Raw genomic sequence first — 17,808 nt, 5'->3', positions numbered from 1 at the left:
TTTAGTTTTACACGTAAATTAAAGTATAACTTTAAACACATTTTCGTGAATATCTACACCATTAATTTAACACTTTCAATGGTTGTTAATTAACCTTCTTTACGTTGCAGTTTCACGTACAGTAAAAATATCGACTTTTACCCATAAAATAACGTTCGAATGATTGCATTTCTAGCATTTACTTCGTACATATGAGCACTTGAAGCCAACAACTTCCAATCTGTCGCCCGGTGAACCTCTTTATCTACATTTGTTACAACTTTCCCCTCACGTGACGAATATACAATTATGCTTCTCGGAATTCCCAGAACCTGTAGTTTTATAATTTGCAAACATTTTACATTGGCAGCAAGGGGTCAAAGTTGGCCATTTTCTACCGTTGCGCTTTGCCGTTTTGCGCATAATAGACGAAATCCTGTGGAGAGAGAATTAATAGTCGAAAAGGTCGATCATACAAAAAGGATATTCCGGAAATTGCGTTTGCTACCAGTTTTAATGATAATTGTTATCCATGACCGAAGCAGCGTTAATCCGAATAAACTGTTTCGCACAATATTATATTACGCGCCAAGGGAATATTGTGAATAAGCACAAAAGCTTGAAACATTCGTACGCCGAATACGATAGCTCGTTAAATAACGAACCATGTCTCGATGATTTTAAAACGCTAGGGAACCCATGTTTTGTACACAGTCGAATCACGTGCGTTTCATTAATATTTAATGATATTTTAATGGCTCGCCACAATCTAAAAGCGAAGCAGACTACGAACAGGAGGTTAAGTGGTCGCTTGACTGTATTTGTCAGGCGACTTTTCTGTTTGCATGCCGGCTGCTCGTTTGTTCCACGTACAGGCATTGTTCTCCCAGATTATTTTTCCTCTTTCGTTTCCTGGTTATCCCCTTGTGCACGTAGGCGGTACAATCGAACGGTTTTTTTTCCCTTTTGCATCTTTTCATGCTTTCGTTTGAATTGGTGTGGCACGAAGGGAACTTCATTGTAACATTTAATTAGTCGGCTTGAATGGCAATTCTCATTATTTTACAAACTTCGTGTGTCGAGCTTGCCTCTGCAAAGGATACCCTTCTAGTTTCAAACATCCGAAATCACAGTGTCCTGAATCGACTAACTGGCAAGCAATAATTAATTTAATGAAATCGTACACCTGCAAATGATATAGGGCTTAAACAGATTAAAGAAAACACGAAGCGATTAAACTTTGTAGCATTGAATAAAATGTTGATGTCAATAACGTTTTGCTGCCTGAAGAGTCTATCCCATATTCAGGAAATAATAATGGGAATTAACTTCGAGCAGCGTTAATATGTATCTGTTCTACGATACTGGTTTTATTTTATTTTATTATATCCCTCTAAAATGCTCGAACAGAATGTCTATACATAACTGCAGTCTTTGCACGACAGAGGCAACGTGGTAGAATTAAAAATATAACGACCGAACATGCTGGAAAAACAATGCTCCGAATTGTCATGTCAGTATTCGATATTTATTAGCTAAAAAAGAAGTGAATTACGGTTGGTCACGTATTTTTATTTAGGCATGCATTTATTGCGCCGTGTATGAGCATTTCGTATAAAATACAATACAATTTCACAGTGCAGGGATTAATTTCTTTCACATTGCGAACCTTTGTTGGTACCTTCACCATTCAGTTGGTAGTTTAAAATATATTTGCTGGGAAGAAATGTAAAACTGTGAAACTACTATATTGTATAAAATCTCTTCGGCAGACTTTGATGTTCTGTCTCTTTAAAGTCAGTAAATCTCTACTGCACTACAGTCGATGTATCGAAACAGACTATTCTGACAAGTAAAAACTATGCCCGGTTCACCAAATTGTGCGAGACGTAAATCACGTTACTAAAGAACGTGGTGATGAATAAATTTTGTCCATTCTGGATACAATACGTCCCACGAAAGGTAAAAAAATAAAATATTACAACAACCAATATTTCGATTTATGGCAGTAAACCGATACATTTTACAATTTATGGTATAATTTGCTTGCAAATAGCAAGAACATAACAATACCGTGCGCAGGTTGGATGATTCACGACATCGGCAGGAAACGCTTCAACGATTTCAATTTTAATAGAGGACCGGCCAACCGTGATATTTACATGGCCCCTCGGTAATGTCAAATATTGTGCCCTCTCCCCCCCCCCCCCCCCCTAATAAATAACTCCGACACATGAATAGTCGCCATTATCCAGGCCAGAACGCACCAGATCTATAGATCTTGTCGAAAACCAAAATATCGGCACCTGAACTGTTCTGTCCCAGTTAAAGTTAATAAACTATTTACAGCAGCAGCTGCCGCCGATATTTCTACGCGACAGTCTCAAACTAAAAGCTTCGGTACATCGATCGTATTATCGACACTTGCTACACTTTTAGGCGGCGCATTAAGGCTAAGCCCTTGTAAATAGTTACGTGTCGATATCTTCTAAACAGCCAATTTTTCACGAACGTTCTGAGTAATATTTAGAAACAACTTGGAACGAAGAGTTTTGTAGAAGAAATTGGCTGTTTAAAGGCGAGATGGAACTGTTAATAATTTCGTGTGTATTATGCAAAGAATATTAATAATAGAATAGTTGCAGTGATATCGTCAAATAAAAATTGATTTTGGAAGATTTATCGAACAATTATGATCGTTCTCAGTAATGGATTCACGTCAGATCAATCACTTTTTGCAATTGATGTCACAGATTTTGATGAAAATGATATACGATGTAATTTACGCGAAATTATCAGTGGTTTAAATCATCATTTTGCTGGTGTCGAATTTCTTTAAAAAATACAGACTGTTGAAGTTTGAAATTTCTGCCTACTGTTCTTGCTTTTTAAGGAGCTATATTTTTTAAACAAATTCGACACCAGCAAAATGATGACTTAACCCCCTCCCCTAATTTCACGTGGACTACATTATATTTAAATTTCATTAAAATCTCCAGCTTTACTTACGAATAGTGATTGATTTTGTGTGAAATGGCCCTAATTAAGGCAATCTAATACTAGTGATGATATAATTTATCGTGGAGATTTTATAGTAAAAATGTTTTAATTGCAACTATTTTGCTTGCATTCACTTCGAGTGTCTCTCTTATATACACTTTTCACGAACGCCAGTTCGCATATGGAATAAATTGCCAGCAGAAATGTAGGTGGGTACTCTGCGCGCTCTTTTCATAATCTTCAAGATTTATCTCCGCAATTTATATCGTTTAATAACAGTACACTTGAGAACATAATTATGCGTGAGCAATAAAGAAGTTAAAAAGAATGCTAAACACGCGCCACCACGTGCTTAATAAATGAGGCGTTACATTTGCAAGCGTACACAAAACTACGCTTTCAGTGCTCCATATAAATGATTACACTGCGTTTCACATTAGAGCATACTCGTTTCGCGATACACTGTTGATTGGTAGTAAACCGGCAGGGAAAGTACTACGACCAATCGCGTGTGTCAGATCCGTGGGAGTTGCGCAGATCGGTCGCAAATCGGTAGGGGCGTTGGTACACTCTTATATGGAACGCAGTGTATACACTTTCATTATTCTGGAAGGCCAAGCAATTAGGAATTTAGGTGTCTAAATAAAAGTGAAATCACAGAAGTATCTCATGTGAAATATTTTCAATATTTAATTTCTCGATGCCCACTTGTTTAAAAAATACTTTAGGGGTACATATATCTTTAGTAGGCACTGGAAGCAGTTACCATCAACAGCATCGTAAAGCGACAGTATTAATTACTCCAGCAGATGTTTTCGAATATTTTGGCGTAAGCTTAACTGATGCAACTACCGACATTAAGCTCGAGGGTGATTTAATTTGATTTGCTGGACAAAGCCAACGATCTACCAGGAATATCATAGATAGCTACAGAACAGGTGCTGACCTGGTTGGTTCATTTACCATGCGGTTAATGATATCGGTGAGGGACCTATCTACAAATCCCAATGGGTTTTAACCTTTTACTGATTTGCGTTTAATTTAATTGAATGTTGCCAGTGTTGAGACTGGTTAGCAACTCAATAACCTTAACGGAATCGAGTTAGTCTCATTGTCAGAAAAGCTCATCTTCCAGTAAGAAAATCGATGGACTTACGTTTTGTCCTTTACTATGATGCACAGAATACCACAAAATGGAACTGATAAATAATTAATCCTAGAATTTAACAAGTATATTTTAATTTCATTTTGTAAACGTTTTATTGTAAAATAAAGGTTCGTCATTCCTATGTTACAATATATTGAGTATGGATTTATTGTGAATTAACAACTGCAATATGAAACACAAATAATATTATGCGTTACCTTAAGGGGGTATACCCGTTTGAACCCTCGAAAAATGTGCACATTTAATGGATTTTTTTGCCCGAAATTTAAATTCTGATTTTATAAAAAAAAAGATTTCTTTTATTTTTTTGTGAAAATAAAGAATAAAGAATCATCTTTTACACCTTCCTCTGCTAAATAATTCATACTGATGAAATATTCAATGTTATACCACATTCTAAATTATTACTCTTGAATTTTGTAAAAAGGAAACATGCATGTTGCCCCCCCCCCCCCCCTGTATAGGAACAAAAGGTTTAACCCTCCATGGTCACACCGTGTTAAAATCACAAATTAATCACATGGGGTTCAATGCAGTCCAGCATCATTCTTGAATTACCATTTTCGTATTTTTAAATCTTTTAACTTTCGAGTGACAATTGTACATTCGTAATACTCATACAATCATGCTCTAGTAGTCTTTTTCTAGAAATGTAAATTTTGATATGATGAAATGTGTAGTTATGGAAAAAATAGTTATGGAAAAAAGCGATTATTTTTGTTAAAATTCACCAACTATTTATATTTTAATATTGAGGTCTGAATTCATTTTGAATTCGTAGAAACGCGACGTTTGAAGTGGAAAGTTGCCTGGGGTACGATACACCTCGTGTAACCGCGAAGGGTTAAGAAACATTTTCAGTCATTATCACATCAGAACTCGCATTGACATACATCTATGGATTTTCGCAAGTGTCGGTGGTCTTTCTGTGAGAGGACGATAGGTACTATAGAGGTTCAGAGAAGTTTTCCTGACAAATAGTCGGCAATCTGGGAATGCACGCGTGCATTCGTGATACTCGCGCGGGTACAGGACGTACCCGTTGGAGAACTTTCGCCATAACCATTGTTCATTCAGCTGACACGTACCGAAAGCGTTCTTTGTTTACATTTCCCTGGGCAATCCACCTTTCTCTTTCGTTTTTCTCGTTCACCTCGCTCCGTTCTTCTCGCCCCCACCTTTCCCCTCCCTCCCTCTCTGAACCTTTTCACGTGCCTCTCTTACACCCACAGTTTATCTCTCGCGCGCGCGTTCCCAACGTGTGCGCGTATCGGCATGCCTTTCGACGGGGGTTGCTGAAACAAACGTAAATTTTTGTCGCCAGACTATTTCACCCGCTGCAACGTCGAGAATTTTTGCCGCGCGAATAGCAAACCAGCGCGCTGTCGACAGTGGATGGCAGCCATGGAAGAATCGACCAGTTGTCGCGAAGGTCCAAACGTAGTGACATTAAATAACAAAAGTGTGGGGGGGGGGGATCGATTGGATTTGAAAAAGTGTGTGATTACTTTAACTGATTCGAGTCATGCGAGCGTGCGAGTAATTATATGGTAACACTAGATAAATAATTTAATTTTTACGAGGGGGGGGCAGCGGGAGCAAACCCTCGGGCCCCGAAGTGTACAGTGGCCCCAGAAAAAAAGAGAAAAGAAGAAAAGGGAAAAGGAAAAAAATGGAAATGGAAAGTTTTTATTTGATTAAAATTTAAATAATTTTATAAACCCACTTGAATGTCACGCTCTAAACACAGAACTGGAAATACTACGAGCACATACCCAATGGTGTGCGAGGACAGTAAGAAAAGAAATTAGAAAATAGTTTCTAATATAATAATCTAATATTATTAATGATATGGCAATAAAACAGTCATATATTTAAATGTGTTAATGTTTATTTGTTTATTTCTTTTATTATCTTTATTATTGTTATTATCCTCCTTTTTTCGCGAAAGCCTACTTACTAAACTTACTTGTCATACTAGTTTATTTATAAATTCATGTAATATAACTGAAATTATTTCTTAACAATGAATTGTTTACTTGTAAGTAATGAGGACATGTATGCCTTCATCTTGATTTTTATTTTTTACATTAAAAATACATTTCACAAAAGCTAACGTCAATTTGAATATAAATTTAAAATTGCTATTAGCTATATTTTTCATATTATGTTATTATTGAAAGTGGCATATGTCCATTTGTAGCTAAAAACTCGTTTATTTTCTTTAACATTTTTATTGATTATTATTACCTAATACAATTTAACAAGATTATAGTTTTAAGAACATTACTCGAATTGATTAACGTGTGCGAATATTTTTAAATTGATTCAAACGCAAACCCATAAATATCTCAATGTATGAATAAATAGACTTATACCACTTTCAAAAACAACGGCTCATATGTATCAGCATATTTATCAGCATTGCATTTTATTTGCGTTTCTCATTTTCCCCAGTCCTTTATACAAATGTGTGAAAATACACGTTGAAGCTATGGTAATAATATATGAATTTATGCACGAAGTGACTAACCAAAATAACAGTTTAATAGAATAAATTTTCCCAGGCTGGAAATGCAACGATTGACTGCACTTGTTGTAAACGCACGGAATTTTACCGAAACTTCTCGGATTTACTACGCAGGAATTTGCATGCGGCTTTCGAGTTGAGCTAATTGCGTGGAAATTTTTCGGACAGCCGGAAGCAAACTCGATGAAACACCGTGTACATATACGTGATACCATTAAACTACTTTTCATTCATAAAAATCGCCTTTTATTTCGACTCCGTTGATCTGATTTTAATGTTATATTAATTTCTGTGAAGCTCAAAATTTAATTTTTGTAGGCAACCGTGTACATATATTGAAATGATTAAAATACTAAAGATTAATAAAGATAAAAATACATAAATTATAAACGACCTTTCATTGATATACCATAGCGTCTGTATTTTTGAAATCGCCCAATTTTTGTTTTGGATATTTCTGCCCAGAAATGATTTATACGAGAGTTTCTAGTCATTTAAAAATAACCACGGATACGAAGAAATTTGAAATGGTCACCTATCGAATTATTGAAAGATAAAGATGGCAAAAAGGTGAGCAATCGCATCGATAATCCAAGAAATAGATCTAACACTATTCAAACTCGAGATAGAAGCGAATCCTACCTATCGTTTAAAAAGTTGCATAATTTTACCGAATGAATTTCGAAAATTAAATACCGAAAGGAAAATTGTATTAATGAAATTACTTTTACAGTTTTGTAACTTTTGCAAGAATTTATTTTCTAGATACAAATTTAACTGTACTCCTATTATATTTGTTTACTAACAGTTCATAGGTTGCAGGGAAATATTGAAAGTGTTTTCGATTGCATTTCTATGGTATAACAGGTAATATTCGCAATCAAGTTAGTGGCGTGAAACTTTTTACAATGTCAATATTTTGAGTTTACTCTTCAGTTGCAGCTTCACGCCGTCCTATATTTGTGTGGACAGAAGAAGCACTGAGGCCAGGTCTACTACATAGGTACCTGTAGAATACAGGAATAATAATTTGGTCGCTATATTTTGGCATTACTACACGCTCTTTGGTATCGACCCTTTTTAATTTATTGTTAACTATTTGTGGATAGGAATCGTACAAATCCTAATTAGCAATTGGACGACTGCAAATTTCAGACCACGAAAGAACAAATAAGGAGCATAATAATTTCACAATAATTTAGTGGGGAATATTTCTAAATAATTAACAAACTAATTCAATACTACTTTTACGCAAGGGAATATAAAACTAGTTTAGAATAATACGAGATGCAATCATACAGACTCCTTTTCTCTTTAGAACGGAAAACAGACAATACTATTTCAAAACGATTTCCATTCATCTTATCATCGTGTAGAGAATTGAAATAATCTGAGACAATCGAGTGATTCATACATTTAACCGTGTTGGTATGTTGACAATAATTTCCCATAAATAGAAATATATAAATATGTAAATATTTCAAAGAAATATTTGCTACATTTTAAAACATACATAAATACAAACATGTCTATTTAATCCCCTAATCATTCATAGAGACTTATTTCTCGCAAAACATACTGATAATCCCAATTTTATACTAAATTAAGAAACAGATGTCTTAAAGTTCCTATAAAATCTGATATATTCAAGAAACAACCTAAAACGTCCACTTTAAAAAATTCCATGATTGAAGCACGAAAAGCATCAAAAGCAGAGAGAAAGTGTAACTTAGCATCTTCAGTCACCTACGAATTCTAACGAAGCTGCCCCTAATTAAACGTCTGGCGCGAGGCTTGTGTTCCTTGCTGATATCATGTCTGACGTCCCTGAAAAGCTGAAATTCTGGGCCTAAATTTTGCGCCGTCCTCTTAACAAACTTCGTTTCTCAATTTGGGATCAATGGATCGCCCTGCAGCAGGGACCTCGTAATACGCCTTAATGAACCCTGATGGAATTCAATCGTCAGTCGTCGAGAACTTCAGCCACGGCAATACGCTCGTGTTGCAAATACCTGGCCCATGCATCGCCAGGGTTCCACATAAAGTGCAGTGCTTATGATAGATCATCTAGACAATGCTACCAGCCTCACAGTATCTATGCTGGCATCGCAAATAGCTGCATACGTACATACGTACGCAGATTGGTATGCTCTCCATGAACCTGACAGACTATTTAGGTCCCTCTATATCGTCTAACTATGCTGGGACTAAGTGGCTCCTTGAACTCTGAGAATTATGTGAAAATATATCTCCGTTATGCAGAAACCTAATTACCAACTAATGCAACTGGGCTGTGTATACGTGTATGGAATTTAAAAGTAAGAGAATGTGAGATTGGTTTTTGAAAAAGGGTACTGCAGGAATGTTCAGAGGTTTGTGAAACAGATTTGAGTTTGTTTGGTAAAGACAGATGGGAATCGTCGGTGAGTTATTTAAAGAATATATGTAGAAAGATAATTTATCTTCGAATAAAATGGCGATAATTGGTATTAAAGAGACGGTTTAATTAGGAGATTGCTTATTAAAGAGACGGTTTAATTAGGAGATTAACAAGTATTTGCGACAAATATTTTAAAGGATGGATGTTACAATTTGATGAGAATTATTTTTTTAAAATTCGTAAGTCGTCTTTCATTACTACAAAATTATACTGACTGCCTATGTCTACTGTATCCGATAAACATAATGTAATTTATTGCGAAATAAATACTACTACTACTGTTCTGACTACCTGAAATCAAATTTTCGTTCTTTAAAGAGTATTTGGAAATACCTTTGATTTTTGGAGAATTTGTATCTGTAAATTAATGAGATATTAACTTGACTGTTTTCGAATTTCTAAACTCCATTTTAGTGGCATGCATATCGAAAATGGTGTAATAAAGCCGCATTATTATTATTATTATTATTATTATTATTATCTACATATTTATATTTTATAATAACCTCAAAGAATACTGAATTACATGATTTAATAAATCACCTGATATAGCGGATTAAAGGTGCTAATGGGCCATCAGCAGTTATTCTCTAAATGAGAAACTTAATGAAGCCCTACCAGGATTATAGCAATTTACTAAAACCGAATTATATTACGTCGATCCAAATTTATCGAAAATATTTTTAAATTATGAGACTTGAAAAATTTATATTCTTTGATTTCCTTATTTCCGTTTGATATTAATTAAATTATTGACGATTTCGACGAATGTTTTGAATAACAAATAAAACATAAAAAATGTTTTATTCGTTACTCTGCGAGTAAAGATAACTCGGATTATTCGAAGGATTACGATCTGTGATTTATTATACTCGAAATTATACTACATTATTAAAATTTATATGTAAGCATATCCCAAATCAAAATGAGAAATGCAGAAACCATCCAATTTTCCTTAAACCACTATTAAAATAACGCCAACATTTTAACGTCACAGTGTAATTTGTAATTACTGAAAGCACAAACTAATTAGAGGTACGTTAATTGCTTAATCCGAATATATACAGGTTCAGGAGTATTCGTACTTATTCACTGTCCGCCAGTTTTTTTTTTGCCGTTCGATCGGGACAGTAATCCCTCGCGTGATGAAACCGGGATCACGCGAGATTTCGTGTGCTTTAGCGGCGTTTTAGCACCCAATCAGTTTCCTTCGTAGCAATTGCGCATCTCATGCTGTAACCGACGACAACCGGGCAAATTCGCAGTCAAAACTCAGCCAATACAGAAGGCAAGAGGAAGGTGAGGTTCTCATTCTTTCTGTTTCCTCAAGTTAAAAATATATCGGGTGAACCACTTAACTTTATCACCTTAAATAACTTTTAAATTAATTATTGCATAGAATATTTTTCACCTAACAGTTCCATAGTATATCAGTCTCTCAGAAGCCAAATTGACCAATTCCAATTTCTGTAAATTTCCCAATTGTAGTACTTAAACAAATAATTAGTGTTTAACTTATCATTCTTCCCTATTTCCCAATTTTTCGTTATCTTGCTTTATCATGAAAATGTTAAGATCACCTTCGACTTTTAAAATCGAATGTCCGACTTATTCCACGATTCGAAAGAGAACCAAATTCTGGGTAAAAAAGTATGAGAGTACACGTGGTTTACAGACCATGTTATCATTAATTACTCTAGACCATTATACAAATTATCAGAGACCTAAAGAAGTGACTTGTATATTGAGATTAATACAACTTTCAAACTGAACTCATATTTTAAAGTACGACCATACTATACAATAAAAATCTTCATATTTCGTAATGTGAATTACATTTCATAGCAATTATAAGTTAATACCAAGAATGAGAAAGTACACTAATCAGCGATCCTTAAATTCCATTTTGTAGGAATCACGAAAATATGGAAATGGCATTTTAGCCGTGTGTGCTCCGCAGATATCTCCCGAAATAGGCAGATAATTACTAGGAATATTTACCAGCATTTCCCCTAAAATGGGTAATTTGCTCCCTGTAACGAGATGTTCACGAATCAGTCTTTTGCTGCGGAAGAACCAAATAACGCCGAGTTCCGGCTGTCGAATCAACCTCAATCAAATCTCCAACCTTCATCTCATCTCCGTGAATTATGAGCATCGCATTCGAGTGGAAAATTATTAGGAATGAATATTAAATGATCGTGCAACCTAGATAATCGGTGAATTTAATATCTAGACTGAGAATTAAATAGGCAGTTTGAATCGACGAGGGCAGCGAATAAATGGATGCCATAATAGTCAGAATTTCCATTGTATCTTCCCTTCCAATTCAACTTATCCAATTACCATAGCCATAACTTTATAAGCTACTATTCCTAAGCGTACATTTTTAACGTACGCAAACTATTATACAATTAATATTGATCATTGTAAACGCGACAAAAGAATTAGTTAAAAAATGAAAAAATCATCCTACAAAAACTGCATCACTCTTCGAAATTACACTGGAACTTCCGCAACTACAGATCGTCATATTCGAAGCACGAATAAAATGCAATCTACGGCAAAAATCACATCACGGACAATGTACAGCGGTACGTGTGTAATTCCTAACAAATTTTCGATACTTGGCCCTCGTCGATTAAGTGCACACACAATCACCGACTAAATTCATTCCCAGTAACGGCATAATAACCGTGTAATCGAATAATTGTATCCATCCACTTTAGCCCAAATTCAGGCGCACCGTGTGCGATTTTAACCGCCGGCGTATCATTATGGTCCCTCGCCACCCTTGAATCTCATTGGCGAGAAATTACCGCGCCAGCCGATGAATTATGTCGCCCTACGTTAACGATGTGTAAAGACCGCAGAGAAGACCTTTCCCAAGGAGATAGTCAAGGTAAGGCATAATTTGGAGCCAACTAGGTAGGGGAGGCCGGGGCTAAAAGTTCCGATTTCGATAAACCATAAAAATGACTGGAAAATAATGTAGTTATTCTCTTCACTATTGACTAATTTCTTGTTAAATTTATTATATCTTCTGATTTTACGCTTGTGTTTAATATATTGTAATAGGTTTCCCATAGAAAGTAATTTATTTGTGGCTGATCGAAGCGGAACTTCTTACCCCTACATGGGGCAAGTTGTTATCGCATTGGGGTAAGTTGTTACTATGATATAAGAGTTGCCTTTTAATGAAATATTTCATTTTCTAATGAAATAAAGCAGAATTTTATTAATAATGGTTATTTATGAAGGTTCGGACCAACAAAAATGTAATATCTTTAAAAGAAAACCAAAAGCGACAGTTTTTATTTATATTTACGCATAACTTCGATCGAAGTCGTGTCCCTTTCCGCCTTTCATTCATATGTTCACATCTTAAAGCACAGCGGAAACAATTTATACATTTGCGGTAGGTCTGTGACGATAGCACCCCCAAATTCGAATTTTTGGAAAAACTCAACGGCATTCGTTTGTCCATCGTTTGCCCACGTTTGCCCATAAAAAATTTTTTTTTGCCCACCCTCCAAAAAAAGTTATGAACAAAATAAAAAATTTGTCTTCATCACTCACGATGAATTCATTTCAATTTTTTAAAAGAAGGATACGAATATACCCGATCTGGCCACGTTTGCCCACTCTCAGATTTCATTTGCCCACCCTCCAGAATTTAAATAAAAAATAAAAACCGCGAAAACATGGGTATAGATGAAGCGATCGCGTTAAAGTTCGATTATTCTCGAAAATATTATCAAAATCGTTCTTTCAACAGTGCAATTCGTTAGTTTAGATGTAGAAGAGATTTGCCCATCCATTAATTTCGTATGCCCACCCTTCAGAATCGAATTATTAATGAAGATAGCCAAGAAGTGCGGTACCCGTTAAAGCGATCGCGTTAAAGTTCGATTTTTCTGGAAAATATTATCGAAATCGTTCTTTCAACGATGCAGTTCATTAGTTTAGATGTAAAAGAGATTTGCCCATGCATTAATTTCGTATGCCCACCCTCCAGAATCGAATTATTAATAAAGATAGCCAAGAAGTGCGGTACCCGTTGAACCGAATACCTTTCCGTTCGTTTTTTCCCGAATGAATTATCAAAATCAATTGTACTCACCGTAAAGGTTGAAGGTGTTTGGTGACATGTTATTCAAAAAATGTTGCACACACTTCTTTCTCACTTTATTGGAACGACACTTAAATTTGTATCGCTCATCGAACACTTCACACTTTTCACACATCTGCAGCATGCGCAGAATATCACCAGAGTGGTTTTCTAGTCATTTTTCACTAATTACCGCAATGATATCGCACAACGGAAAATAATATAATCTCACAGTTACTTCACAAACCGTAAATGAATGCACGGTCTTGCAAGAGTTGCGTCCGAACTCTGTAGACCGACTGACTTTCGTGCGTCGTTGGAAGGAATTCGAGGGTATCGCAGACATCTGTTTACGTTTCGGCACGTTCGATGACGACACGCAGCGTTGATACCCTAAAGGGTAGCAGCGCCGAGTGCCACTGCCGAAACGTAAACAGATGTCTGCGATACACTCGAATTCTTTCCAACGACGCACTTCTTGGCTACCTTTATTAATAATTCGATTCTGGAGGGTGGGCATACGAAATTAATGCATGGGCAAATCTCTTTTACATCTAAACTAATGAACTGCATCGTTGAAAGAACGATTTCGATAATATTTTCCAGAAAAATCGAACTTTAACGCGATCGCTTCAACGGGTACCGCACTTCTTAGCTATCTTTATTAATAATTCGATTCTGGAGGGTGGGCATACGAAATTAATGCATGGGCAAATCTCTTCTACATCTAAACTAACGGACTGCATCGTTGAAAGACCGATTTTGATAATATTTTCTAGAAAAATCGAACTTTAACGCGATCGCTTCACCTGTACCCTTCTTTTCGAGGTTTTTATTTTTTATTTAAATTCTGGAGGGTGGGCAAATGAAATCTGAGAGTGGGCAAACGTGGCCAGGTCGGGTATATTCGTATCCTTCTTTTAAAAAATTGAAATGCATTCATCCTGGGTGATGAAGACAAATTTTTTATTTTGTTCATAACTTTTTTTGGAGGGTGGGCAAAAAAAATTTTGTTATGGGCAAACATGGGCATACGATGAACAAACGAATGCAGTTGAGTTTTTTTAAAAAATCGAATTTGGGGGTGCTATCTTCACAGACCTATTTGCGGCGGGGCAAGTTTTTACGGTAACAACGTGCCCCAAGTCACGGTAACAACTAGCCCCTACCGACACATGTAGCAATTTCAAAGACTATTCTGCTTATACATGTATTCAAACGATAAACACTATTACACCATGTTCTTAAATGTCATTTGATCCATAAGAACGATTCAATCTATAATATCGACGTTAAATAATTGAAATAGACCAAAAAGTAATGATAGAAAAATTTTTACTTATCTGGTACGCGACTAATAGCTCCTTGCTTACAACCACACAATTCGCTGTCGCGGACGCTATTATAGTGGGCGACAGAGTGGCGTGATCAACTCACACGGAAAAAATAATTTAAAGTACAACGCTCTTTTTATTTTGAAGATAGAGCCGTCGGAGCAACTTACCCCCGGAACTTTTAGCCCCGGTCTCCCCTACTTAGGATTCGCGTGAAATTTATGCGAGTCCAATGGATTAGAGTTTATGTCAATGTCGTCTCACATACACGAACTAATAATATTTGTGCTGCGCAGAAAAGTGTCTTATAAGACGATACCCCTCCTTAGGTACCCTTGTGCAACGTGCCAAATGTGTTCTTTGTTGTTCATTAGAAGACTGCGCTTATTTAATCACATTCGTATGGACCCCAAGCGTTTTAAAGTGCTAATAGGCTGAGCAAAGTATGCTGAACACGGCTCCGGACTCTTGATTCGAGGGATGACTACTAACTTTACGAACTCACTGTGGGTCTGTGAGGTATGACACACTGGGCACTTCTGTTTCTAAAGGTGTGCGAAGGTAAGCGAAAGGAACGGCTTCACTCACCACATCGATGAGCTGCGAGAGCTTCAGCTTAATGCACACGCGTAGTACGTCCGAGGTATTCACAACAGGGCGCACTAATTTGTTGTAGTTAGAAAGCAGGTCGTCGTAAAGGCGTTTCGCGTCGGGATTGCCAGCGACAGCTCCGTGGACCACCAGTGCCGAGAGGAACCATACGCGCAGTGTTTCCCCTATTATGGGGGGCATCATGGTCCTCTGATTCCTCCACTATGACCGACACACTCGTCCCCCTTGTACCCCTCGCTCGACCACACGGACCGCGAACCACGAATCTGTGAAATATACAAAACAGTACGTACATTAATCTTCAATTCGACTATGTTAATGAAATAGAATTAGGATTCGCAACAGCAGGAACGTTCAGCCTCGCCCACTCGTCACTTAATTAATTTTGTACACTGTGACGTAATAAATTTGCTATTATTATTATTAAATTGTATTTATTAAATAGTACTATTAATATAATATTAAATAATTATAATCACTAATTTAAAAAATACTGTAAGTGAAAACAACAAAGCAGATACAGAAGGTTTCACACAGAAAGGAAAAGTAAAGCAGAATAAGAAATTAGAATAGACTAATAATTATTAAACATAAACAATCTTAGGTAATACTTTAATACCTTAAATGTAGCAAGGGATCTCCATAAAGTATCGATATCATCTCGGTATAAATTTACGACGTTACAAATTCTATTAAAGGGGACTGTAAAATTGAATCTGGAGGGGCAAGTGTTTGGTCTGCGTAGTACTGTGTGTCTACTGAAACGATTAGTTTTGTTAAAGTTAATCAAAGTAACTAAATTAGGGTTTTTCATTCACACATGTAAAATTTTATTTAAAAATCAAGGACTGACGAGTTTATTGTTATTGGAGAAATTTAAGTGTAATAATATTTGAATAATAGTTGTTATAATATTTATGTTGTCTTTGATATTGAAGCAACGGTTTTAGGGGGTTAATTATTGTTTAACTGGGGATCGTGAAAGAAAGACGATGTCGAGCATTACTCATACGTTGACTTGTACTACTTGCTTCGGTCTGACACCGATGCACCGTACCGATCCATAAACTTTTGTTCTTAAAATGTTTCTGATAATTATTCGTGCTAGTCGAATGTTAAATTTACGTAGCAATAATCTAATAATCTACTTTAAATTAATCTACTTTGAATATCTTTTGTTTCGAATATGTTTCCACTTGTGTCGATTACGTATAATCATGCTGAATATGTTATGATATACGTCTTTCGTTGGATAAGTCTTCCACGTCACACGGTATATGTACTATCAAAGCAACTATACATATATGATAATAACACAACGTGAATGTTTAATTCTTTGCAGCGTCCGACAAACTATGTGACCATAAATTTGTGATATCCAGAGTAGAGCCATTAAGTAACCTAGATTGCCAATCAGACAAGCATTGTAAACAGTGTTCCTCCAATTATCCGGATTGTCATGATTCCAGATTATACTGCTATGATAACCCTGGAATCTCTCTATCCGTGGAACGTATTGAAATATTCTACAGATGTTCTAGTACCTATGCTTTGAAATAGCACTCCCACCATGCCAAGTGTACGAACATCTTCGAATGATGACACAAGGCAGCAATATGCAAGATATGCACGAAGGTACTAGTAGAATACAGTGAGATGATAGAACATTTATGGAGAAGGTGTTTGCATATGGAGTGCAATACTCAAATGCAAACCCACGCTCCAAATTAAACAACAGAATCCAGAAAAAGTCAATTTCTCTGTGTTAAATTTGTTTCACTATTTTTTATAATAATGCAAAGCGTTGAAAATGTTACTCTGAAAATACCGTTCTCATATTTCACCAGATAAACTAGACTTAGATCTTACACAAAGTAAGCGAAAAGACTTGGCAAGAATCGTCGAGTTGTCTGCGCTTTTCATTTCCTACATTACTACTCGAAAAATGCTGGGTAAGGCGACCCAATGGAATCCTTTACCTTCAGTAGCCAAGATACTCTGAATTTACAGAAATGTTTATCTTTAATACTTTTCTTAAACCGTCGATTTGTTTAAGGGGGTATACCCGTTTGAACCCTCGGAAAATGTGTACATATTGTGGATTTTTTTACAAGTCAATGGCTTGATGAAAATTTCTCGTTTTTTAACTATCGTTACATAGTATTATGAACTACTTAAAAATAAAGTTTCAGTTAAAAAACTATTGTTTTTCGGAAGTTATGCATACATATCCGAAAGTCTCTCGATTTTAGACAAGTAAATGATGGGCCTAAAAACTCGCGCTACGTTCAACCAACTCACTTCCAATTTTGCACGCAGGATCGTAATAGGATTCCACATCGTCCAACGCGAGCTTTTCTTATTCCGATTCCCCGTTTATTATTTATAAAGAATAAAGTTGGCCTTTTCTCTTAGAAAAATGTAACTTTACCTTTGATCTCTCACCATTTCTTTATTTTTCAAAATTTTCAAAATTGGCCCCGTTGGACTATAGCTATTGATATACTTTATACGAAGATTTTATTGTTTTTGATTTCAGACACGACATACAGCTGTTTTCATGCCCACCGTTTAGCCGTCTAAAATCGAGAGACTTTCGGATATGTAAGCATAACTTCCGAAAAATAATAGTTT

General features: G+C 36.0%; 1 protein-coding gene across 1 annotated transcript in view; it reads right to left on the bottom strand.

The window, feature by feature from the left end:
* Positions 1–17,808, bottom strand: part of Nachralpha4 (nicotinic acetylcholine receptor alpha4) — a 281,388-nt gene that overhangs the window by 255,208 nt on the left and 8,372 nt on the right. The window contains exon 2 of the mRNA XM_076830092.1: positions 15,151–15,440. Coding sequence (XP_076686207.1) covers positions 15,151–15,357 — 207 coding nt within the window. The 5' untranslated portion in view covers positions 15,358–15,440. The remainder of the gene's footprint in view (positions 1–15,150; positions 15,441–17,808) is intronic.

Source organism: Andrena cerasifolii, chromosome 1 (assembly GCF_050908995.1).
Source record: "Andrena cerasifolii isolate SP2316 chromosome 1, iyAndCera1_principal, whole genome shotgun sequence".
Lineage (NCBI taxonomy): Eukaryota > Metazoa > Arthropoda > Insecta > Hymenoptera > Andrenidae > Andrena > Andrena cerasifolii.
The sequence above is the reverse complement of the archived record's forward strand: the minus strand, read 5'-3'. Positions and strand labels throughout refer to the sequence as shown.